The following is a 24,409-nucleotide window of genomic DNA, read 5'->3' on the forward strand; positions in this document are numbered from 1 at the left end:
TTCACTGGGGCATATTTCTATTGTCTAATTGTGTATTTATTTCTGAGTGTCCATTTAATAAATTCTGTACAATAAGCAGTAACCAATAAAAGTAAACAAAAATGCAAGGCAACACATTTTATTTCAAAGGCCTAAATGGCATTAAGGTACAGCATAGAAATACTGGTGAATCCAGAGAGACAGTTGTAACAGGGTAACATACATAATTCTCCTTTCCTTTACACAAATTACATTCATATTGACATTTTTCTTAGTGTAATCTTTAAAGTTGTTAGATATGTTACAAAAGATACCAACTTAGGCGACAGGAAAAAATATTAGAACATTTGTCCTGGAGTTCGATTACAAGTGCATTGCAGAACATCCTCATCCATACAACGACAGATCTAGAGAAATGTTATTCCATTATACACACTATAGCTGGTGCTGCATGGTATGACAAGCTAGAGGACTTGAAAAGAAGATCTGGTGTACACACTATCCAGGTATTATTTCAAAACTCAATGCATCTCTGTGAACATTTTGTTGTATATCCCTGCAAACACACATTATTGTTCTTTAAATAAATAAATAAATAATCATAGAAACATTTTAATAGTGTGAACCAGATTATTATTAAAGACAACACTATGAATTGGGTAACTGTATACCACTAGCAAAGATAAAATAAAAATAAAATAAATAAAAAAAACACTTAAGAAAATGTTTTATAGGCTGCATCTGGAAAAAAAATCCCCTACAGGATTGAGCATACATATGTTAATGGATGCTTGTGTAGTGGGAAGGAGAATATGGACTCTGAAGAGCATTTCAAATGGAAAATTCCATTAAAAGTAATAGTGTATAATATACCACACATTCAGCAGATTCTGTGTAGAAGCTGAGGCCACTGTTCAGCAGAGAACCTTTGCAATGAATGTCTCTCTAAGCACAGAGCTAATGTTTTAATTTTTGAAAACTGAAACAAGCATTTGTCCTTCCACCCCTTTGTATGAGGCTTTTCCTCCTGGCTTCCGGCTCAAAAACCTTGGAAACCTCACAAACCGCCTCTGACTAAAAGCACTCAAATTCATCCTGAAACACATTACCAAGCAAAATCTCCAACACTGGCCAATGCTTTCTCAGTTGTACAGGCTGGTAGCAACAGCAAATCTAAAAAAGCTGACAGTGGGAGCCATGGTTATACATATTTGTTTGACATCTTCATTCAGAAGGTTGGTTGTCCTTTTAGTTTAGAGGTTTCCATTGGTCTGCTAGTACTTGACTTTTCCTGGAACCTGCACATTGACTCCACTGTAGTCCACCATGTACATAGGCCATTGCTGAAGACAAAGAAAAACAAATGAGAGAGAGAAAGCAACTTCAGATGTTTAATCAATAAACATAAATGAATTTCAATTTTATTTTATCTGACTCATTTCATACTTCCATCTGGAAAACACCATTCACAGGTTGCCAATCCATCACAGGGCCCACACACCATTCACTCCACATTCATACTGCAAGGACAATTTAGACCCTCTAATTAAAATTATCTACATGTCTTCAGACTGTGGGAGGAAACCAAGGTACCCGGAGGAAACACACATGGACACTGGGAGAACATGCAAATGTCTCAAACAGGATTTGAACTCTGTACGTTCTTGCTGTGAGGCAACAGTGCTACTCACTGCACCACCATGCCACCCTATTTCAAACATGCAAATTTAAAATCTATGAAAGAAAAAGTGCTCAGTGCTACACTGTCACATAGTTACTCCATTTGCTACTGACCATTACAGGAATCTGATTGGTTGATACGCCTGTCTCCACCACTGGGGGCGTGGATACTTGGGTGCTGTCTGGAACTCTTTTTCGTTTGCGCCTACTGCTGGAGCCTTCTTTTCCTGCTGGAAAACTGCAGGTTATATTACAGCTCATAAACACATACAAACACTCAATGGCTTAACTTCTATTGTTGTGAACTGAGTTAGAACAAGCACATCCAATATACCATAATGGTAGGTGCTGGGCAGAGTCCAAATCAATGGGAAAAAAGTGCACATTGTATCAAATGAAAAATGCTCCCATTTAATGGCAACAACCAAAATATCAAAATTTTGACCCAAAAGGGTCTTCTTCAGGATGTGAGGAATACCCTTTTGTGTCAAAACAGCACAATGTTTTGATTATTGTAATTAAATGGGAGCATTTTTCATAAGCTACAGTGTGTGGACTGTTTTTTTCCCGTAGTTTAAATTTTTGAAAGACAGAAATAATTTACTTCTTACCTGTATTACAGGTTTGGGTACAAATTTCTGCAAAAGGTCTGTACACAAAAAAAGAAAATATTTTATTTCCTAGCAAAATGGCTACGTAATGATAACTAAATTCACAAGCTGCAACACCTTTCCTATGTCCATGCCAGCAGCCATACCACCATGCACCCTGCTCCTGCCGAATAGCTGAAGCTAAGCAAGTGTGGGCTTGGTTAATACTTAGATGGGAGACCACCAGGGAATACTGAGTTGCTGCTGGAAGTGGTGTTGGTGGGCCAGCGGGGGCAATCTTCCCTCTGGTCAAAGAAACCCCAATGCCCCGGTGCAGTGACGGGGACACTGTGCTGTAGGAGATGCCGTCTTTCGGATGAGACGTGAAACCAAGGTCCTGACTCACTGTGGTCATTAAAGATCCCATTACACAGTAGGGGGTTCCCCGGTGTCCTGGCTAAATTCCCAGTCTGGCTCTCTCCAACTTGCCACCTAATTATCCCCTGATTTAATTGGGTAAAAATGTTCTCTCCCCCCTTCACCTTAGCTAATGTGTGGTGAGCGTTCTGACGTAAAATGGCTGCTGTGCATCACCCAGGTGGTGGGTGCTACACATTGGTCATGGGTGTGGGGAGTTCCCACTCATCATTGTGAAGCACTTTGAGTGTTCGGAAAAATGCTATATAAATGCAATGATTCATTCATTCATTCATTCATTCATGCCCCTAGCTCATGTATTAACTGAAGACACGATTCCATAGCGTTTAGAAACTGCATTATTTAAGACAAGCAAACACTCACTGTAGCTGGCTCTTGATGTTGATGGTGATTTCATCCCTAGCCTGCAGGATTTTCTCCAAGCGGTTAATATCATAAGTGTTTGGGTTGCGGAAGGGAATATCATCTGGTAGTCCTGAAACTTCTATAGAGTCTGGACTACCGCGGATAAGCTTATACGGTACCAGAACAGAACGATCCAGGCCCAGTGCCTCACCTAAAGAAAAAAAATGGCAGTGAAGGTTTATAGAATTAAGCATTACACCAAGTAGGACTGAGCTGTACCTCATCGTGAGCAGAATAATATGGCCAAGACCAGGCTAAATGGAAGTTCTTCTGTGATGTTAGCTGTACAATGTGGTATACATTTTTCATAAATAAACCGTTTGACAAAGAGAGGTCTCAGCAGTTTGTTGTAGCTGTTGCATTGCTGTGGGAAAAAATATAGTGAGGAAAATGGTTCAGATATGGAATTCATTTTCTGTTAGTGTACTATTATAAATGCCAAGGTTCCAAAGAGTGAAATTTCCCCAGTAATGTGGGAATGTGAAATCTGCATTTATGCAGGTGAAATCACTAATACTAAGCAACAATCCTATAGGTATTTTTATGTACTACAAAGAGCAAAGTGTGACACAGCAACCATACACTGAGCAGGGACGTTTTCGTCTCCACATGGGTTCAGGGAAACCTCATTCATTAATATATTTATGTAGTTAAATTCTCTAATACTAATGTCAGTACAAAACAAAAACACACCTGACTGTGACACTTTTCAAAGTAGCTTATTGTTGGAGAACATTTACATGATACATTTAGCTAAATCTAAGAACCACCAAATTTATAAGCATTAAATATAATTTGAGTGCATAAATCAATCAAAAATAAATACACACATTATCACAGACAACTCATAAACACATACTCATTTTCTAGCTGCTTAAACATTTTAAGGGTGGCAAACTCAAATACTTTAAACATAACTGCAAGTAACATGCTAGCTACACCACAAATACCCCTATGGTGAAAAGGTGTAAGTTCAACTGACCATATTTCTTGTTGAAGAGTTCCTTCACTTGCTCCCGCAAAATGACTTTCTCCCCCATGCGATTGACCTCCTCGTCATCTATCATACATGGAGAACAGCACCAATCCTCACTCACCTCCACTGCAATCATACCTTTACTATGTGTACAATGACCACAAACTATGCATCCATCAGAACTGAAGCACCGAGCTACACGAGTATAACTAATTTGCCTTGGAATTTATCTATTATGTTAATTTCAGTATGTGTGGTAATAATATACGATGCTGTTTTATTTGTAGGGTTTTGATGACATTTTGATGATCCAATGTAGTTATTTGTCATTATAGCTATGTCATTATATATGCCATGTGTAGCTATGAACAGAAGACTAACTGAAAAGTGACAAGAGATAAAAAACATTATGATGAACTTTAGGGGATGAGAACTCACCACTTATTGAGGCATAAGCCTTCTTTAACAAGGTGATCCGTCGAGGTGCTGAAAGAAAAAAATCCCGCTCAAACGTGGACAAGGCTGGAAACATTAAATTGCATACTCGTGGTATCATTTCATGAGGTTCTGTTTTACAGAGAATTCCAAACAGGTGGTCTTTCATTCACATTCCATAACATGGAGTGCCAAAATGCCTTCGGGTTATGAGTAGCCAAGTCAAGGTTAACGACATAAGCATTTTAAAATTAAATGAATCTATTTCATGCAATGGTCAAATACGGCACAATTTGTTATACCTGGTTTAGGGATAAGTCCTTGGAAAGGCCTGTAGAAATGACAAATAAATACATTTTCACTGAGCCCAAATACTAGTACTCATTGTACTAAAAACATGTATTAACATGATTGAATAGTTTATTACAGAAGACTGCAGTTATGTTAAGCTTACAGTTATAATAATTTTGGTGGCAGTGTACTATAATGGGTAAGGAACTGGGCATGTAACATAAAGGTTGCATGTTCGATTCATGGATAGGACACCATTGTACATTGTACCCTTGAGCAAGGTACTTAACCTGCATTGCTTCAGTATATATCAGCCTGTATAAATGGATGAAACGTAAATTCTATGTAAAAAATGTTGTGTAAGCTGCCCCGGATAAGAGCACCTGCTAAATGCCTGTAATGCAATGTAATGTAATGTAGTAAAGGGTTTTACCTGGTGATGGTGAAGGAGATTTTGTCAGCTACAGCCAGAATCCTCTCTAGGTTCTGGGATCCAAAGGTGCAGGGTTTCCTGAATGGAATGCCAGGAGGTAGGCCCTCGATGATGACTGATCCAGGGTTACTCTTAATCCGCTTGTAGGGCACCTGAACTGGGTACTTAATGCCAAGTGCCTCGCCATATTTTCTGTTGAACAGATCTTGTACTTGTTCTCTGAGGGTGTTGGCCAAGTCGATTCTGGACAGTTTGGCTTCTAAGCTGTCTGTAGACAAAGGGAGCCAACACCAAGGTCATTATTATACCTGGCACATAAAGATTTACCGATTGCTAACCAAAACCTATTAGCTACCCCAGTTAACTTCCTGCAAACCTGGTCCCCTCAGATCATTAATTCCCTACATTAATATCATTCTCTTTATAATGTCAAACACATTTGTGCACTGCTATTATAGTAATTTCATTTCTTCATGCAGATGGTTTTTTCTTAATTCTAAATTAAATATCTCCCCAATTGAAGAAGTTGTACATCTTATGATTAATCTATTGACAATGTGAGTCATGGAAACAATAATATATGTCATATATGTAAAAACAAACTTACTCATTTATTTTTTTATCATGTGTCATAGAACACTAAATTTATTTTGTGTCCACAACTCCCGGTCCACACTATAGTGTCCCAACTGATTCTGTAGTTTTGCAATTCATCCATCTGCATAGCGACCGACATCATCAGTTCTACAAAGAAATGGCGAATGCATGGGTGCACATATTCTGTGGTTGCTCTTTTGCTTACCTGAGTAGCCTGGCCTTTTACTAGCAGCTCCAGCATCTTCCAGCACATTGTCTTTGCAGTCAAGGTCTGCTGCTGATTAAAGAAGCAATATCACACCCGAGTTGTCGTGAAAATATCATTTTCTCTATTATCATTTTTATAATCTACTTTTAATCATTGCTTAATGACTGTGCACAGATGATGATGCATTATGGATCAGAACCAGTGACCTGAACGGGCTCAGCTCCGTTGATATAATTGATATAACTTTCTATTGCTATAAATTAATATATTGCTATTGCAACATGGTAAAAAGTTCAATGATTCAAATGAACTCTGGTAGAGTATGTTTTAACTCTCATAGTATACATTTGGTCTCTATTGGACTCATATAAACTTTGTTAGATTGGAATAAGCACAAAGCCCTTTACTTTATTTCAATATTTCTTTACAGACACGTGCAGGGTGATGTATAGGTTCTGTTTTTACTTGTCATCCATTTATGCTGCTGAAAGCAATTTAGGTTAAGCATTATACAGCATTATATCTGAAATTTTGACTTGAAACATACAAGTAACAATTTCCAAATTTGGTCTACTTCTCTAACCCCTGCTGCTGACTAATGAGAGATATGGACAGTCATACTGACTCACCTGGGTTAGAAGCTGACAGGGGAGAAGCTTCAAGCTTGACTGGATCACTTAATAGCTCCGGTCTGCAAGAGTTCATGCAATGATATGTCAGGAAGCATTACAATGGATTTAAAGTTTTTTTTTTTAAAGTTTATTTTTTTATTTTATTTTTTTAAAGAGACCTGTTTCCAGCAGGATCGAATAAACGGCCAAAATGGAAAACTATTGATATACTCCAACAAACAAAACACTATACCAGCTACAGTACATTATTAGATGCTAAAAAATGGTAGAAAATAAAAATCGGGCTTGTAGACTTCCTATGGTTTTCACTCCTTGTGCTATCGCTTTCCTTGGGTCCTATCATGAGTTAATAGTCATGTGACAGCTCACCTCTTGATGACAAAGTGGATTTGTTGGCTGACTGCCAGTATCTTGCGCAGCTTTGCCGCCCCAAAGCAGTTGGGCCTGCGGAAAGACATGCCTTCCGGTAGCCCGACGACAAACAGATCTTCTGGGTACAACTGGAATTTTGAGTAGGGCACCCTGCTGGGCTCTGGCAGGCCCAGAGCCTCAGCTGCAGTAGAGAGTGAGGGATAGAGAGAGAGAGAGAGAGAGAGAAGAGAGAGAGAGAGGGATAATGCACTGCATCCCAATCACTCACACTCACAGAGAAAACCGATAAAGCTTATACTGGGAGCTGGGGGCATGTACTATGCCAAGGCCTAATTTTCTTCTCTGGAAAAACCTTAAAGGCTGCCATAAGGCTCTTCTCTGAAAAAAAATCTACTTAAGTTCACTTTACAATCACCATGTAATGCGTATATCTAACTGAAGCTTGAAATTAATTGTGAATGTTCTGAAAAAAAAGTCAGTAAGTACTTCACTTTGTTATACTTTAACTTCAGCGGAAATAGTTCAGCTGTCAAAACCAAAATGTCTGATATATGTGTGTGTATTACTTTGTTACAGAGCTTAATATAGTATACAAGATAGAGAATGAGACATATGTGAGGAGGCTGATGTCCTCCAAAGTGGAGGTGGAAAATTGTGTAATTACTTGCTACCGTAATGATTGTAAAACCGATGGATTACAGAAGCTGATTTTGCGTAACTTACAGTACTTGGTACTGAAGATGTTTTCGACTTGCTTCCGAAGCTGCAGGATCATTTCACCAAGATCCTCTGCAAGAGTACAGATTGAATAAAAATGGAGAACCTCATAGAGAAAGAAATAATGTATTCAGTATTAAAAGCATTTCAGTTTTAATACTGGGGTGAAACATAATTTTGCACCTTTCATTCAATAAACACAAATTGTCACCCATATAAAAAAGGGAAAAGTCAACAAATTCACAAACTCACAAATTAAAATGAACCTGACATTTTCTGTTGTGGCCAGAGTTATTACCTTCGACAGACCTCCTGGGAATCTGGGGAGTGGATTTCTCTGATAGTGCTTCCGCTGAAAGGGAGAAGATGTGGTCAGAAACAGAACATCAGGTTCGGTTCACAAGTCGCCACAATTGGAACTTTATTTGGGACCCATCACTTTGTTTGGGTCCCATAATTGGAAAAGCCAACCTTATTTGAACCTTTATATTTTTGCACGCATTTTTAAACATAATAAACCATGTTACTGTCTTATGTCTTATTTCAATATCTCTGAACTTACCGGGAGTAGCAGCCTTCACTTCTAATTTGCCAAAACAAAGATTTAATTGAAAAATTCAAAACAATGAAATAAAAGCCAACAATGATTGAAGTGAAAAACTGACAGTTTGAGAGTAAATATGAACACATGAGAAAGGATAGAAATGCCACCCATGGTAAATCTCCAGACCAGTTTTGGAAAAAAAGATTATAATACCATTTTGCTATGTCCAAAGAAAATATACTTTAAATTAAGTATATCAGCTAAACCTTTACCCCCAAGGGGCCAAATATATATTTTCAAATAATTCAGCATCATTCCGTACAGCAATTTTTGAAATTAAGATTATGAATCATATGGTTCTCAAGTGTCCATAGTTACTCAAAACATCAATGTGTATTCTGGGGGCTTGGGTTTTGGTGACTGGGTAGAGGAGAGACTTGTACGGGTACATTCTCTGCTAAAAGAGAGTGGAGACATCCTGAAGGTAATCTACACAATATTACGAGCACAGTATGAATAATTCACCAGGGAGGACAAGCTATTTCTAAATGATTTTCATATAAGGGGTTGGGCTGCAGGGCTAATGCTGAAATGAGCTAATCAGGATGTAGGCTATGTACAGTCAAACCTGAAACCAAGAGAGAGGAGCAAAGAAATCCAACAGAAAAAGTCTCAAAACATAAACTCTCAGTATTCGTGTGCTTAAATTGCACATTTTGAAGTTGTGTCAGAGGGGGAAAATGTCCTGATGCACCTGTCTTCAATTATTTATCTCTTCATTCTTGGAAGACTGTTCTTGTTGTACTGCTTTCCTAACACTAACTGGTGATAGAAGGGAGAAAAATGAAGTTGCTCACTGTGACATGTATTATATCCAACAGTCCAAAGAGATAAATAATAAAAATATAATATAGAAAACAGTTGTTCATTTGTTTGCTCAAATTGAGGATTTTTGCTTGCTGTTGTAATGACAAATGTGATGCTGCCATTCAAATGTCTTGTGTGAAAAATTACAGGTGATAAGACCTATATTGAAAATTCAATTTTCTGCAAAAGATTCTTTGGGGAACAGGCTTGACTGTAAGAACACTTTAATACAGAGGTGTCAAACTCAGGTTCTAGAAAAGTACCCACCCATACAATTTTTAACTCCACACCTGCAACTTCTAAAGATCTGTGGCAACTCAGTCATGGCCACTTCAACTTGAAATGTTCTAACTGAAAATCTTCCAAAAAAGATTTTCAGAAAAGGTATATCATATGTACTATAGTAAATGGCTTGTTAAATTCCTCTAAAAAATGTTGCCAAGCACAGATGCAAAATGAGTTAAACATGATGGATGAAGCCTTTTCTGAATGAGCTGGTCACCTCAGACACTAAGAGGGTCAGAGAGTGGGTGGAACACTGGGATACTGGAGGATACTGGGCACTATTGACATCCTGGAGGTGGGAGGGGAAGTATCTGAAAAGTATCCATACGTTTTTGGAAATCTATCTCCCTAACAGAAGGAGAGAGACTGCTGGTGGCGGCCCCCGGGCGGCGCGGTGTCCTGGCCGAGCAGTGTGGGAGCGAGGCAGCGGTTACCTGCGGGGGCCTCCGGGGGGCGCCGGCTCTCGGGGGCCAGAGCATCGGCCAGAGACTCGCTCAGCTCGTCCGTGGAGACGCTGGCATCTGAGACAAGGGACAGCACGCTACCGTCAGGACCGACATGCCGGATGCAGTTAGGCTTTCACACTGTTATACGATTGGGCTTCACAGAACAGCCCTCTGGCATTCAAAATTCAGTCAACATTTTATCAGATAAAGCTAAATATCAATGCGAGCTCTTCCAAGCACATCTGACATTTCTGTTTGTAGGCGCTGTAACGAGGGGAGCTCTCATTTGCATCCTTGTGCAAATTAACTGAATCAAGCGTAGGCTACACAGATTTTAATTTGCAGCCATCCTTGTTTACCACTTCATCCATACATTCCACACGTCCTCGTTTGCATACTTTCCAGACTGTTCTGATCCAGGTGTGTTCATCCTGCTTTCCATTTGTCACACAACCCCCCCCCCAGTTTATCCATCTTTATCCTCTTAAATTCTTCTTGGTTCATTTGATGAATCTGGTTGGTCTTCTTCTTCTGTTGGATTCCTCCATTTGCTGTGTTCTGATTTGATATTGATTAATCCCTTCATGTTATTCTGCTTTGTTAGCCCTGATTCAAAGTAAATGCAATACATTCTGTCCTTAACTGTACTCAACTTCGAGATACAAACATAAAGGTATTTCACAAAGGTGTAAAACATTATAGTTTTAACTCTTAGCTGAAAACCTTCTGTAGCTCAATGTTCTTGTGCCTGCCAATATAAAAGCACCAGGATCCCAATGGCAATTACGGATTGTACTCGAAGCTCCCAGACAGCTGTGAAATTTCAGCTTTCCACTACATTGACCTGAAGCCCTTGAGTCTGTTAGATTTAACAGCTACTGCTTACCTGGTACTGTCACTTGAATAATTTCTCCGTCTGGAGGCTCAGTTTTTATTTTTTTTAAGGGAATGCAATCTCCTGAAGGTCCTTAAAAAAAGCAAATAAGACAAAAACAAAAACATATGCAATACTTTCTTTGTAGTTGTAGTTACTGTGGATATTATTCACATTATAACTTTTGTGGCTATTTTAGACAACAAAAAACAAGTCAAATAATCTACATTCCAAAAGAAACAAAGGATGGATCATGACAAGAATAAAATGTTTCTGATCACTTTTTGAAAAAATATTCTCAAGCTATATAAACAGTCCTGTGTATTTTGGTAAGTTGCACAGAAGATAAAATTGGCCACCACTAACCTGCTTCGCAGTCTGCAAAAGGACTTACACAAGAGCTGGTTGATCTGAAATAATGAGGAAAAATGTACTTTTCATTTAATAATATAAAGAGAAAATGAAGCAATATAGAAGAAATATGAATGCTGGTTTTTTTTAATGCAAGACCAAGATTCGTAAAATTGACAATTCTGTTGCCATATTAACATTCTTCTCCCACCTCCAATTTAATCCGATCTGTTCACAAGGACCACTCACAGAAACAGGAGCATACATAGAGGGCATTGTTCCCCCTCCAGTGCCAGTGTTAGATTGAATTTGCATATAAATCAGGCAGTGGGCTCGGAGGCAGTAATTAAGCGATGCCCCCTACGCCCCCCCCCCCCGCTGCAGAGCCAGTGGTGCAGGCTGACCTGCTGCTGTGGGCATTGCTGACCAGCTCCGAGGAGGACAGCTGCACCCTGGGAGTCTCCACAAAGCTGTTCTCGGACGAGGACCCCATCTCCTGCTTGCCCTCGTCCTTCGCCTTCCCTGCGGCTATGGGGACAGGATATGGCAGAGGGTACGGTTTGCACGCGGCGGAAATCTCGGCCGTGCCGTATCGACCGCGCGGGACGCCTTGATGGCAGCTCTGCTACTGCGCATATTGACAACATGGACGCTGAAGCAATAAGAAGCAAGTAATACCAAGTGTGTTATGACTTCAATCGAAGTTGAAATGTTAGCTGGTGGGCAATCCATTAGTTTCACTACAGACAATAGCATCATTAAAAACGAGATAATTACCTGTAAAAATCCTTTCATCAAACATTCTGTAATGAGAGGAGAAAGCAATTACTCTGAATGGAGTGTACACACAGTCATTGTCTACAATAAGCGCAGAAATATCAGTTGGTCTGAATAAAAGTCTGGATAAAAAGCTGTCATGACTAGCAGGGCAGGAACAACGCTAAAATGTCTTTTCATTCGGAAGGTTACATTCACAGCTTGCTCTGAATTCACCGAGTAACGAGTGATGGATTTTAATTAGCATTTTATCTAAATTTTATCTAAATTGTTCTGCTGAAGGTTGGCATGGCTTCACTATAATCTAGCTGCATTATAGTCTATTTGAAAGCACACAGAATGGTTATTTCTCCTTGAATAATGGTAACTGGACTATTTCACCACAGAGAGCTACTAGAATGACCATTAGTATCAGAGGAAAAAAGGACTGCTGATCTTAAACTGCTGTTAAGGGTGAAAATGTTGACCATTGTGCAAGTTGCATTAACTTAAGGCATGCCAAGATATTTAAATTACTTATAGCATATGGCTGAAATAACAGCCAACTCTACAAAACATATTTGCTTATTATGCCAAATCAAATGCCCCCACGCTGTCTTTCTTATGGCACCGGTTCCTACTGACAGCATGAAATATTACACTGGAGGCAGGATCCTAAATTGCCAGATGGCCGGGCTCATCATTTTCAGTTGGTTGACTCCTTTATCCTAAGAACCCAACAAACCTCCAGCATTAGGCACAATCTCTAGTGTCCACTCAAGCCTGGGTTTTAATGGACTGCACAATCTCATCACAAGTGTTCATCATCAGAGACTCAAAGCCAGGACCCTGTAATCAGACAATCTTCCACGCCTCCCTTCAGAGAGGCTCGGGGCGGGCTGGGGCTAACCTTCTGACCACGAAGCGCACCCCGTGGCGCTCCTCCAGGATGCGCTTCAGTTTGGGGACCCCGTACGTGCAGGGCCTCTTGAAGGGGATCTTGTCCGGTATCCCGATGATCTCCACCGCCTCCGGATCGCAGGCGATCTTCCGGTACGGCACCGGAACCATGTGGTCCAATCCCAGAGCCTCGGCTGAAGTGGGGGGGGAGGTTTGGCAGAACAGCCGAGATGAGACTCGCTCACGCACTCGCTCAGTCTTACAGACTCCATATTCAGAAGGCTGATTCCAGTTGCACTGAAGCCAGCCGTATTAAAAGGATTCACAGGCTCACTGAGACTATGAAGTGACAGCCTCCTGACTCACACTGGCACAAGGGCAAGCCAAGGGTTTTAATGGAGGGGAACATCTGACTTACCGTAGCGGCTGTTGAACAGGATCTGCACGCACTCCCGTAGCGTGTTGATGTCCTCCGTTTCTCGAATAAACGTGTCCCATTTTTCTGTAAAGGCAATAGGCAGATAAAAAAACATACATGAACACCTGCTACAAAACCAAGATTCAGCACAATTGCTTCCTTTCTTTGACAAAGTCAGAGTGTCAGTCCACTGTTTCTGGAATCCTTCAAACTGGAGCACTTCAGTCTAATAAAGGGGATGTAATACCAGGGTCTTGACTCTCCGTGGTCATTAAAGATCCCACTCTGCATGTCGCAAGCAACAGAAATTGCAACCCCAGTGTCCTGGCCAATTTCCCAGAGTGTATACCTCTCAATCTGGCCACCCTGTTATCCTTCAAGTCAGTCCTTGTCCTTCCATCTAAGCTGTTATGTGGTCAAGATTGTGGAATGTTTGCTGAGCAACACAGTGGCACACAGATAAGCGCTATTTGTCAGAGGTGGCCAGAGTGGGGCTCCCCTTCTATCTGTACAGACCTTAAGATTTGGGTAGTAGCACTACAAACTCAATTCATTTTCAATAAAACTAAGCTACTTTCCATCTTGCACTTACGGTGTCAAGCACTGCACTGCTGCTGTACAGTAAATTACACTCCCCAACTGCAACAAAGAAACTTGAGATGACACCACAGGTCAGAACACAGCTCCTCCATTGCACAAGAAATTGGATATTTCTGCCAGCCTCCTTATTGTCTGTGACTGAAGCATATCCAGGTTTGGATAAATAAGCCAGTTTGGAGTATGCAGATTTTCGACGGTGGTGATACTATATAATGTACTTTACTTCAAAATGCCCACAGTGCCTACTTCAAATAACTGGATAACACAAACACAGTTTTACATTACATTGCAGGACAAGTAAGTTCACACAAAACTGAATTTCAACCTTATTCTATTCGTGTCATCATCGCTATTGTTGTGAAAGGAATCCATGGTTCCCCTCGCAAGATGGAGACATTAAAACATGTGGCATATTAACAGCAGGTTTTACACAGAGGCAGGCATTGTCCTGGCCTCGTCCTGCACCCACAGTACCTGATTTCTCATGCACAATTGAGAAGAGCAGCCGTTTAGACACATGGATGCCAGGGGGGCTGTGGCCCCGTTCTCCGGGCCCCGCTAATCGCTCACCTGCGAGGAGGAGGAGGGGAAAGAAAGCGATGAGGCAAATCGCACACAGCTGTGGCCTGCGAGGACATCATCTTCACACCCTATAAACCACCGCTTTCGGGTGGCGTTCAGTAATAATTCTTACTTCCATCTGTATTTCACAAACTGCAGAAAAGCAGTCACTGATTAGTACAGCACAGTACAAGTGTAAGTGGATCATAATGGACTGCTGAATTATTCCAATTTAGAGTTTTTCTATACCCCTACCATCCCATTAGTCATTTTTATGCAGTTTTATGTCAGGAATATGGGGAGGAATTAATCTAATTTAATGGTAAGGGGACTCAATCAAAGGTACACATTTTAAAACTGAGATGAGATAAGGGAGAAGTGCAATGCTTTTTTATCAGAATGACCTCTCAAAATTCTAAATTAATCAGTGTGTACATTATCAAATATTACACTTTAGTTAATACTGAGTAATCACACACTAGTCCTATTTGAAACAAAATTAAAAGAGATAACAACAGTGGCTTGACTGCCCATCTGCGATCCCTGCCCATCTTTCAAAATCTATTTGTTTACTCACATTCCAAAAACAGAAAATAAATGCTGAAGAATCTATTGCTAATATTGCCTATATAAACTGGTAAAGAAGCCACACATTTGTTCAGCTCCCTGTAGTGCCAATTTTATTGAGAGGATGTTCAAACCAGACATGGGTCTTTATCAGAACAGCCTTCGTAAACAAATACCTGCATTAAATAATGATATTCCCTCCTGAAAATATGGAATCATTTCAAGCACAGGCAGGTGTGTTCCAATAAGCTATTTGATTTATCACCAGTTACAGTCAGGATGTGTGCACTGCATACTGCTTTGTTTTATACTTGTGAATAAGAGATTTTAGCCCATGACTGCACATGGCGCTCACCATTGTCGGCACAGTCCATGGCTGGGGTCAGTTTCTCGGCCCCAGGTGCCCAGGTGGAGACCCGGTCTTTGCTGAGGCTGTGGAGGGAGGTGGGCTTCAGCTCGAGTTTCCCGTCAGGGTGAGGCTGGGACGACATCGGCATGCCGTACAGGAAGCTCGAGAGCATGGAGTTGCTGGCTGAAGTCTCCTGGCCAGAGAGCTTGACCACGGCATGGTTGGCCAGGCTTTTGGTGCCAGAGGAGTTGTGGTTAAGATCTGGGCAGGGTTTGGCATCCCGAGGAGGGTCCTCCACGGGTCTGAGTGCAGGTGGTCCAAGAAGAACACAGCAAACTCAGGACCCCATTCACCCTCACACCACATGTCTATGACATTGACAAACTCAAGGAATGTTTACAAATGGCAGAATTCCAGCAACATCATGAACAGCAAGTGCCCAATCAATGGTGAATGAAATTAGATGTATCTAACAAATGTTACTAGGTAACAGGCCTACCTTTTGATTATAAAGCGAATGCGGTTGCTCTGCTCCAGGATCTTCATTAAGGTCTTGGTGTCATACTCAGAAGGCTTCCTCAGGGAGACTCCATCAGGCAAACCATGGACAGCCACAGAACTGGGGTCCTTCAGGAGCCACTCATAAGGCACAGGCACCAGACTGCTCTTCCCAACAGCCTCACCTGTGGATTAGCACCAAGGGAAAAGTCCTTGAATCAATTAACTTGAGAATGATAGAGAATGAACTTATACATAAATTTCCTGTCTATTATCCTGATTCATAGTATTTTTTATGAAAGTTAGAATTTGTATCTCCTGATTGTCAGTTCAAAGGCATGATCAGTTTTTCTTGATTAAATGAAACCCAAAGACAATACTGGGCATATCAGGAATTTTCATTGTATTTTAAGGACCATTCATGAGAAAGGACTTACTTTCTGGAATAGAGAAGTGGTTCCTGTCACTTTTTTCCGTTGGTGAACTAAAGAGTTTTAGTTCTAATCATACACTCTCCTTGTTGTTTCCATATTTACTGACTTAAAAGTATTGCACAAACTGCAAGAAACATCTAATTCATAAGCACCAATTAGATGTAAATGTTAATCATTGTTTTTTTTTTTACTATCTATGCAGATGAGCAATGTTAGCTTTGGAGAAAGGCTTACTGTAAAGAACACTGAAGACTTCCTCCACCATCTTCCGCAGGACAAAAATGTTGGAGTGGGACTCCACCGTGTTCCGCTGCATTCCATGCCCACCCTCTTTGCCCATCTTGGAGGGCTCGCCATCCTGGGCTTTGGCATGGGTGCTCAGAGTTTGTAGACTGGGACCTCCTGTGAGAGACACCACGTCCAAAACTGAGTACACACTGTAAACCCAATTCTGATAATGCAGTCACACGTGTTGAAACACTGGTTAGTTTAATGCCTTTGTGCTAAAATTTTACATATGGGCAGTGACAATACAATGCTGACAGAGAGAGAATACTAGAGCACAAACTAACACAGCATGATTTAATTATTTGTGACAAGCTGCAGCTCAAGTGCACTCTAACAGTGCATAGCATTTCATGAAGAACTGAAAGCCACATCTTAAAGTTGCCCAGGGCAGGCAGCAGATTGGGACTCTGGAGTATCACTCAAGAACTTTCTATGATGCAAGATGACAAGCCGAATGACTAACTGCAAAATTTGTGGAAGTCGGTCTGTATTTCCTTTCTGGAATTGAGGAAGACCCTGCCCTTCTCGGTCCCCACGGCAATCACGCTGTCCTCGTGCACTGTGACACACGCCACCTCGGCGTTGAGCTTGGACATGGCAGTGCACTGGAAGACAAGTTCCAAAATGGGGTCATACGTTATTATGATCAGATAACAGAACAGAAACTAGCTCCTCTAAAAGATTAATCAGACCAAGTATCACTCAGCTCCAATTATAGACTTGCTCAAAATGGAGTGACCCAGACTAAATTTTACTCGCTATTTTTGGGTCTAGTGATGGATCTGCCATATTCCCCTTTCAGTAAACTAATAGGGATATTTCAGGATGGCATCATGTTTTCAAAAGCAAAGTATATCAGAAATAATTACAATATTTTGAATCAGGTCTGTGAATGGAAAGGTAGAACGGTATGCACTTTTTAGTATAGTATTTCCTAGTTCCCACGTGACTTACCACCGAATCCAGGGCAGACACCAGGCTGGTGAGGATCTCCTGTCGTGCAGACACCTGGGGGACTCGCAGTTCAGCGCGGGAGTTGGTCCGCATCCCGTCGCAGACGGACTTCCGCACCTGCGCCATTCCTCCTCCTGGGGAAGAGCACAGCTATGCTTGCTTAACCCACCAGTCACAGAACCACAGATCATTTCTGCAACCAAGACACACAACGAAACATTACTTCTGTTTCTCCTCCCATCCGATTGGCCAAAATTTAGATTTTCAGTAGAGAGTAGTACAAGCCACAAACAGCTTTTTCGACCACGACTCCACCCCACCCAGGAAGCACTGTAGTGGAAGGGAGAGCAGCCTGAGCACTCTTAATGCACTTGCCTCTGGCCAATGACTATTTTACAAACTACAAGCCACACGGCATACTGTGTGGAACAAGCAGAAATTTAATGCATGACAACAGTTAACCTGTAGTCACTTGGTGTGTAGTTTAGGTCCACCAAACCTCAGGGGTGCAATGTCAATACAATACAAAAATAATATGGATTATAATGTATAATAAGCAGAGGCCCACAGATTATAAGGGCATGTTTCTTACAAGTTGGCTATTGAGCCCAAATTCTAAGTGGTTAAAAGCTATACAGTGTTTTGGATAGCAGATGAACCGATTAAGAGGCTTTAAAAGTACTAGTACGACCCACCATGCAATATGCTAATATCAAAGTCTGTTACACATATGTGAAAGCTGCTAATTACGATAAGCTTTTGTCAGCCAATTAAAACTAGCCCAGATTATGCCTTTAAGCCCTTTCATCCTTAATTTGATCACCGTAAAATGGTAGAAGAGCCAAAAACTCTGACAGGAATTTCAATTGGAGGAAAACATCATGAAATCCACCAGCTCCTCTTTTCTCCTCCTCCCCCCCCCCCCAATAGAAAATGCAATATATCCATTTTCAGTGTCATTTGGATCATCTCCCTGTCTGCATCCTCAGGTGAAACTCCCTATGTTGCTTTTCCCTCTTGCTTTCAACACACTCTCTCAGCATGGTCAGCTTTATACAATAAAAAGGCCTATATATATATATATATATATAAGGTATACAGGGAATTTTTAAGACAAAAAAGAAAGAATGAAAAAATGAACAAGGGAAGGAAAGAAAGGGCATAAAAATCGCAATCCTAATTCCTGGCCCCTCTCGTTCTCATGGCAACCGCAATCCGTCTCCTTGGAAACTAATCTCGAGGCATTTGAACAATGCAGCTCCGGCCTTTAATCTCTCCAGACACTAGGAGCCATTATCCTAGCCTCCGGGCAGCCCAAACCACAGACTCCACACAGAGGGGAGAGAGGCACTCCCTGCTGCACAACTGCCTGCCTGATTCTACCTCTCTTCTGAGCAGATTCCAAACACAACCCCCCTCAGCCAGCTACAGCACAGAAATAGATGTCCTTTTTCGATTATATCTTTCAGGCACACAAAAAAAACTGCTAAGTTGAACAAAAAGATGGGGCTATTTCAGTCAGACAATGACTGATCAACTTGATTTCCAAAGGTTTGTTGCTAAGTTAGTAGTGAAATGTTTATACCACATTTTGACTCTGAAAAATTACATTTCTGAAATGAATGTTCTGAATACACATCCAACCACCTCATTAAAATCAAGATGAATATAAAGGAAAATTTCAATTAATGTTTTAATGGATATATTGGTTAGCATTTGTGTGTGACTTAAGGTATATGAATTCACATTTGTGTAAGATTTAAGCTGAAGTCTATCTTAATGATGTAAAAGCAAGATAGAGATATACAACTCTGTTTCCAGAATTATATCCCTTCCAGTAACTGCTTCCACCAATGGCAACAGGCACTCTGATAAACATAAGACCAATTTACAATCAGCTTAGGACTTAACTGATTTAGTGGGAAATGAGCAGCAACTATAATAGAGGGGTTATTTCACAAGAACCAGTGTCTCTCCTTACCCTGAAGCCAGTGCTCATATCAACGTACGTGCTTTGGTTAAAGTCTGATCCAAAGACAAATATGGCAAGTATAAACTTGCGTGTACAATTACCATCCATCCAGCTATCTTTCGGTTTGACTTGACTTTAGATATGCACTTGTTCCACAAATTTATCTTCAAAGTATGAAAATAAACATGGTCCTAACAGTTGAAAATGTTGCATTGTTGGCTTAAAATTCCTGCTTCAAATTCCCCTAAACTCCTCACCCAAACATATATAAATAAAAGTAGGCCTAAATCTTTATATATACAAAACAAATATTTTCCCAGAGTTTATTCCCTACTCTACACATAATTCCCTGAAAATAGTGAAAACATCAATGAACAATTATGAACACACCCTGATGTCATCACGATAAAGTTGAGTTTGGGCAGAAATGCTCCAGTGCTCTAGCTAATAACACCCTGACCAATTAGAGTTCTCCTGGGGATATATACTGTGATTTTATATGTCCTGACTTTTCCGAGCCTGTGGGGGCACAGCTGATCCTTACTTGTTGATTAATTCCCCATATGGCATTTAGAGATATTACAGTGATCTCAAAGAGGGTATCATGGATTTGAGCGGGTTTTCTGTAAGAAGCTTGTGGCTCTTGCTGCCATTGATACACAATACTTTGCTTAATACCCTAAACAAGAGATTCTGGGCACCAGGCCTTCTAAATCGCTGTATCTAAATCGTTTAGGCTAGCCAAAGGCTGATCATTGCCTTTTAACTGCAGTTAACCCCTCAGACTTCAACACAAATGCACAATCTGTGTGCACCTACAGTACAAAACATTTTGTCCTACCTCTTCATGAGGCCACAGACACACAGACTGGCCTTACCACTGTGACATCATTTTGATAGGTTTCTCTTTGTGTGGTGGTGCAACTTGCTACAAGCGACACCTACTTCTCCTGCATCTTTTGTCACAAAGTCATTACAGATGTATTAAACAAAAACAATGATTACACTTGTTTCTTGGCTGTATAGTAGTCATACTGGGCCCAGCAGCATCTTATGGAGGAAACTGATTTCCTAATGTACATGAAAATAACCATACTAGACTACCAGATAACATAGTGGATATGAAATAATCACACTTTATTTGTTGTTATTATGGCAAATGTTGATTTTCTTAAAAAAACAACAAAACAAAAAAACTTAATTAACAAAAATATATATCAAGTTTGGATCTGGAAAACAAAAAACAATAAATGGAAAACCAACTTAGATCCCATATTAGTTCTAGCCAATATGTTTAAATTAGTAACAAAGCTTAAGTCCACTGTCTGAATTGTGTATGGGCATACACAAAATACAGACTTTTGTAGTAAAATGTTCAGTAGCTAGTACGCGTTTCCATTTGGTATACAGAAAGAGGACAAAGGTAATGTTTCATGGCACATGTAACACTTTCATACATCAATCAACCTTACCCTGCAACCCATAAAATAAGCAGACTATATCACTTTCAACTCCTTTTGTTGCCTTTTTATTTTACATTAGATAGTGCCTAATTTTTTCTCAGTGGAATGGTGTAATCAGCATGTAGATGTATTTAATGCAGCACACCTTGAGAGTATTTTGCTGTAGATACAAACTTCAACCAAATGCAACTATTTTATGGCTTTTGGCCACAATGGTCTTCTGTACAAATATCAGACACTGTTTTTCTAACCAACAAGATATATAATTTAAGTTACAATTCAGCTACATTTTACACACGACTGCAGTTTGTCAGATTGCTCCCTGTTTTGGTGTCAAAAGTCTAAGAACTATCATAATCTCCAGCACATTCAAACATTACAATTGCTGTAATTTCTAAGAACAGCCGACCGCTCTTATTTCTGTATTGAAACAGAACCACCGCACCCAATTTACAAATAAAGATACGTTATAAGCTGCAGAAAGATATGACTTAAAGTTTGCCTAGTTATTTTAAACTAGCTACAGAAAACAAAAGATTATGTGGGGAATACAAAGAGTTCAACAATGGTAAAGGTGAATAAAAATAAATATCCAGCATGTTAAGATAATATAGCCTTCAGATTCAGTACACCATACTAGGCTACTAGAACATCCTACTTTTAAATGTTTTCTGAATAGTCCCCCTAAAAATAAAATATGTATCGCTCTAAATTGCAGCCTTTCCCCCCACTACAAAGCCAGCTATTCAATAACAGGAAAGCCAGACAACTTCCAACTATGCAGTTTTGTCCTGCTTGCTTAGCCTACTAAAACGATTGATATGTAGAGGCGTTAACCTCAGCGTGCTAGCCAGCGAGCTAGCTAGCTAATAACATTGGGAATGTTGTGTTATTGAAATAGGTCCCAATAATCCAGGATTTGGTTGGAACTACTTTATCTGCTTTTTTCCTTGATTTTTTCAGTAGCCTACCAGCTGAATAAAATTAAATCGTTGTATTTATGAAACAATAAGTTCAATGGAGAATTCGACAGCTAATTTGTAGTTAATAAACCAGGCATGGCCCACTGACTTGTGCACCTCAATTCTAAACCCCTTCACAATTTCTTGATGTTGAACTGGCAATGTCTAAACATTAGTCGATAGAATACAGTTCAGAACGTGACATTGTACCCGGACCTTCCAGGTTCATAAAAAGTGTCTTGCACTTCCTATAACGTAAAATGTTTCTTTCTTACAAAACAATGACCTCAAGTAACCATGTCACACACCCACACACGCTCCATTTCTTCAGCTACCAAATATCGTTATTAGTTTATGCAATCGCAGTAGGTAGCTACCACACAATATCTATATTCAAGTCGCGGGTCTGTAAACAACCGCATAGCCTGTAAGAAACCCCGAGATTGAAGCTCTTTGCTGCTTTTTGCATTATTAGAGGTTGCATTTCCTTGCGGAAACCATGTTAGCTACTGAGATAGCTACATATGTTAGCTAGCAATCCATCCTCTCCCCCAGAATTATAATCCGTAATTTCACAATTTGTATACCCTTCAAAAAGTCACGTGCTCAAATGAAATGTAGTTTCAATGTCATAAAATGATCTACAAAAGACAAAACATGTTCGATCCTTACCGATATGATCGTTTATAAATTGTTTATGCTGTCAATCCCGGAATACACGCAGGTTTATTCTCCCTTTAATCCAATTGGAACTGCTTGGTAGATTCTCCCAAATAATCATATACCGTTAATTAGGTCTCGAAACCGTATAATCCGAAGCATTATTTTGTGGCCTCGGTTGTTTGGAAATATTGTCCGTTAGATTATTCTCTTGTTTTACTCGTTTCTTTCTCTTTTCTTAAACGGTGGATAGTGTCCCCTCTCCCCTTTCTTTGTTCTGTAATCCAGTAAAATTGAAACTCATTCGCCTCCGCTAATCCCAGCCCAACTCAACAACAGCATCTATTGGCTGTAATTTACATATAGGATTAAGGAACCTCTGCAAAACCATGGGGGAAAACTGGTTTTCAAACTGACATATGTAACTACTAAAATAATTACATTTAATTAACTATGTATTTCTTCCATTTTGAATTACTTTGTTGTCAAGTTTAATAATCATATAATAAATGTTTCGTTTTGTGTTCCTGCAATGGTGGGGTGTGAATCTCAGATTATAGGTATGATACACAGATTACAGTTTCAAAAGAACCTGCACCTTTTTAATTCAAAACGTGCAAATCCAGGAAATAACAGAGCTGTTGAGAGAGGTTAATTTCGTAGCCTATAGGAACCCAATTTACGTTTACCGGGGGTAGGCTACATAAAATCTCTTGATACTTTGTTAATAACGCACGGACACTGTGAGTTCAATATTATTACCGTTTTAAATGACGTCACACTTGTTTAACAAGAACAGAAATGAAAGGACATATTTTCAGAAAATATCATCATAAACCGGCCAGCACTGACGCGTTTCTGTTTAGTATGGGATTCTTGCTTTGCCCGTTGAGTTGATCTCTGGTTGATCCCCTATGATATGAGCTACAGTATGGCCAACTGGAATCTTTCCCCGAGTTCATGTGCAGCACGATCACGATTCGTAAATGTCATTTTGCAGATGCATACGGTATAGTTACAGTTAAACTATCAACTATCATAAGATATATCTTCGACATAAAACCATGTCATGCCACATTGTAACATACACGATTGTATTTTGTCCATGTAACAGAATCCCGAATCTAACGCCGCGTGAAGAGTCTGGCTGCCCCCTACTGTCAATCAAACCACCTTTCACCTTATGACCGTAATACCAGAATTGCGCAGCCGTGTTAACCATAAGAAAGAGACAAACGGCTGATTCATGATTTTAGCACTACAAATGCTAAATGAATGTGTTTTTACCACACATGGACAAAAACTTTATTTTTTTAAATAATAAGCCGCGTTTATATGTTTATTACCAAAAAGGAACATTTACACTGGGCATAGGCTACCTTTTGGGTGGAAATGCGGGAGTAATCCATGTTTAATAATATGGAACAAAAATGGCAACCAATATCAAAAATATATGCCCTGTATACTAATCAATTAAAATTTTATCATCTGCGAATATAAGCAGAGTACATGTCATTATCAGACCCTATAAAATGAGAAGTGACTAAACTGTCCAATAAGTAAAGACAAAGTAAAAATAATGTCATAGAAACATTAGATGAATGTTTATTCATTCATTCTATAAATGAATAAGAATGAAATCCAAAAGAGCCAGGAGGAAACTCACGAGTGTCCTGGTACAGCCACCCACCTATTTTAGAGCTCAATAGTCATGCGTAGATCAGGGCTTAGACCTGAGTTGATCTTCTGTGTGAAAGCCTGATTTTACATACATTTCCATAGAAGTCAAACCCATGAAACATGCAACCATAAAACATGTTCTGGGAAGAGACACAATTCACCGATAATGCAAAGGACCCAGGTCCGTAATATAATTCTGACTGAACTTAGCTGCGCTACGATCAATG

The 24,409-nt window shown here is 40.0% G+C and overlaps 1 protein-coding gene across 4 annotated transcripts; it reads right to left on the reverse strand.

Annotated features, from left to right (window-relative positions):
• Positions 1 to 102: 102 nt before the first annotated feature.
• Positions 103 to 22,816, reverse strand: gtf2ird1 (GTF2I repeat domain containing 1). Of its 4 annotated transcripts, none has more exons than XM_064352152.1 (27): positions 22,515 to 22,816; positions 17,446 to 17,579; positions 16,955 to 17,096; positions 16,438 to 16,605; positions 15,771 to 15,954; positions 15,278 to 15,573; positions 14,269 to 14,364; positions 13,195 to 13,278; positions 12,787 to 12,970; positions 11,898 to 11,923; positions 11,525 to 11,648; positions 11,136 to 11,179; positions 10,782 to 10,862; positions 9,884 to 9,970; positions 8,052 to 8,105; positions 7,760 to 7,825; positions 7,034 to 7,217; positions 6,662 to 6,723; positions 6,030 to 6,098; positions 5,228 to 5,495; positions 4,806 to 4,834; positions 4,507 to 4,554; positions 4,075 to 4,152; positions 3,051 to 3,243; positions 2,271 to 2,308; positions 1,774 to 1,889; positions 103 to 1,322 (listed from the first exon to the last, which is right to left on the reverse strand). In XM_064352152.1, the coding sequence occupies exons 2-27, from the start codon at positions 17,569 to 17,571 to the stop codon at positions 1,254 to 1,256; spliced, it is 2,916 nt and encodes a 971-aa protein (XP_064208222.1). In that variant the 5' UTR covers positions 17,572 to 17,579; positions 22,515 to 22,816; the 3' UTR covers positions 103 to 1,253. The 4 variants fall into 4 exon arrangements, with proteins under 4 accessions (XP_064208222.1, XP_064208223.1, XP_064208220.1 ...); XM_064352153.1 differs by having other exon boundaries at positions 1,774 to 1,886; positions 6,030 to 6,101; XM_064352150.1 differs by having other exon boundaries at positions 6,030 to 6,101.
• Positions 22,817 to 24,409: the final 1,593 nt, after the last annotated feature.

This window comes from Anguilla rostrata, chromosome 9 (genome assembly GCF_018555375.3).
Source record: "Anguilla rostrata isolate EN2019 chromosome 9, ASM1855537v3, whole genome shotgun sequence".
Classification (NCBI taxonomy): domain Eukaryota; kingdom Metazoa; phylum Chordata; class Actinopteri; order Anguilliformes; family Anguillidae; genus Anguilla; species Anguilla rostrata.

Excerpts from the sequence above, each read along its gene's own strand:
- gtf2ird1 (XM_064352150.1), bottom strand. The coding sequence starts at position 17,571 with ATGGCGCAGGTGCGGAAGTCCGTCTGCGACGGGATGCGGACCAACTCC. Across the intron at positions 15,955-16,437 it reads AGTCTTCAGTGTTCTTTACA|GTGAGGCTGTTGGGAAGAGC; the intron begins GTAAGCCTTTCT and ends GCTAATCCACAG. Across the intron at positions 4,153-4,506 it reads GGCTTATGCCTCAATAAGTG|ATGACGAGGAGGTCAATCGC; the intron begins GTGAGTTCTCAT and ends CATGTATGATAG.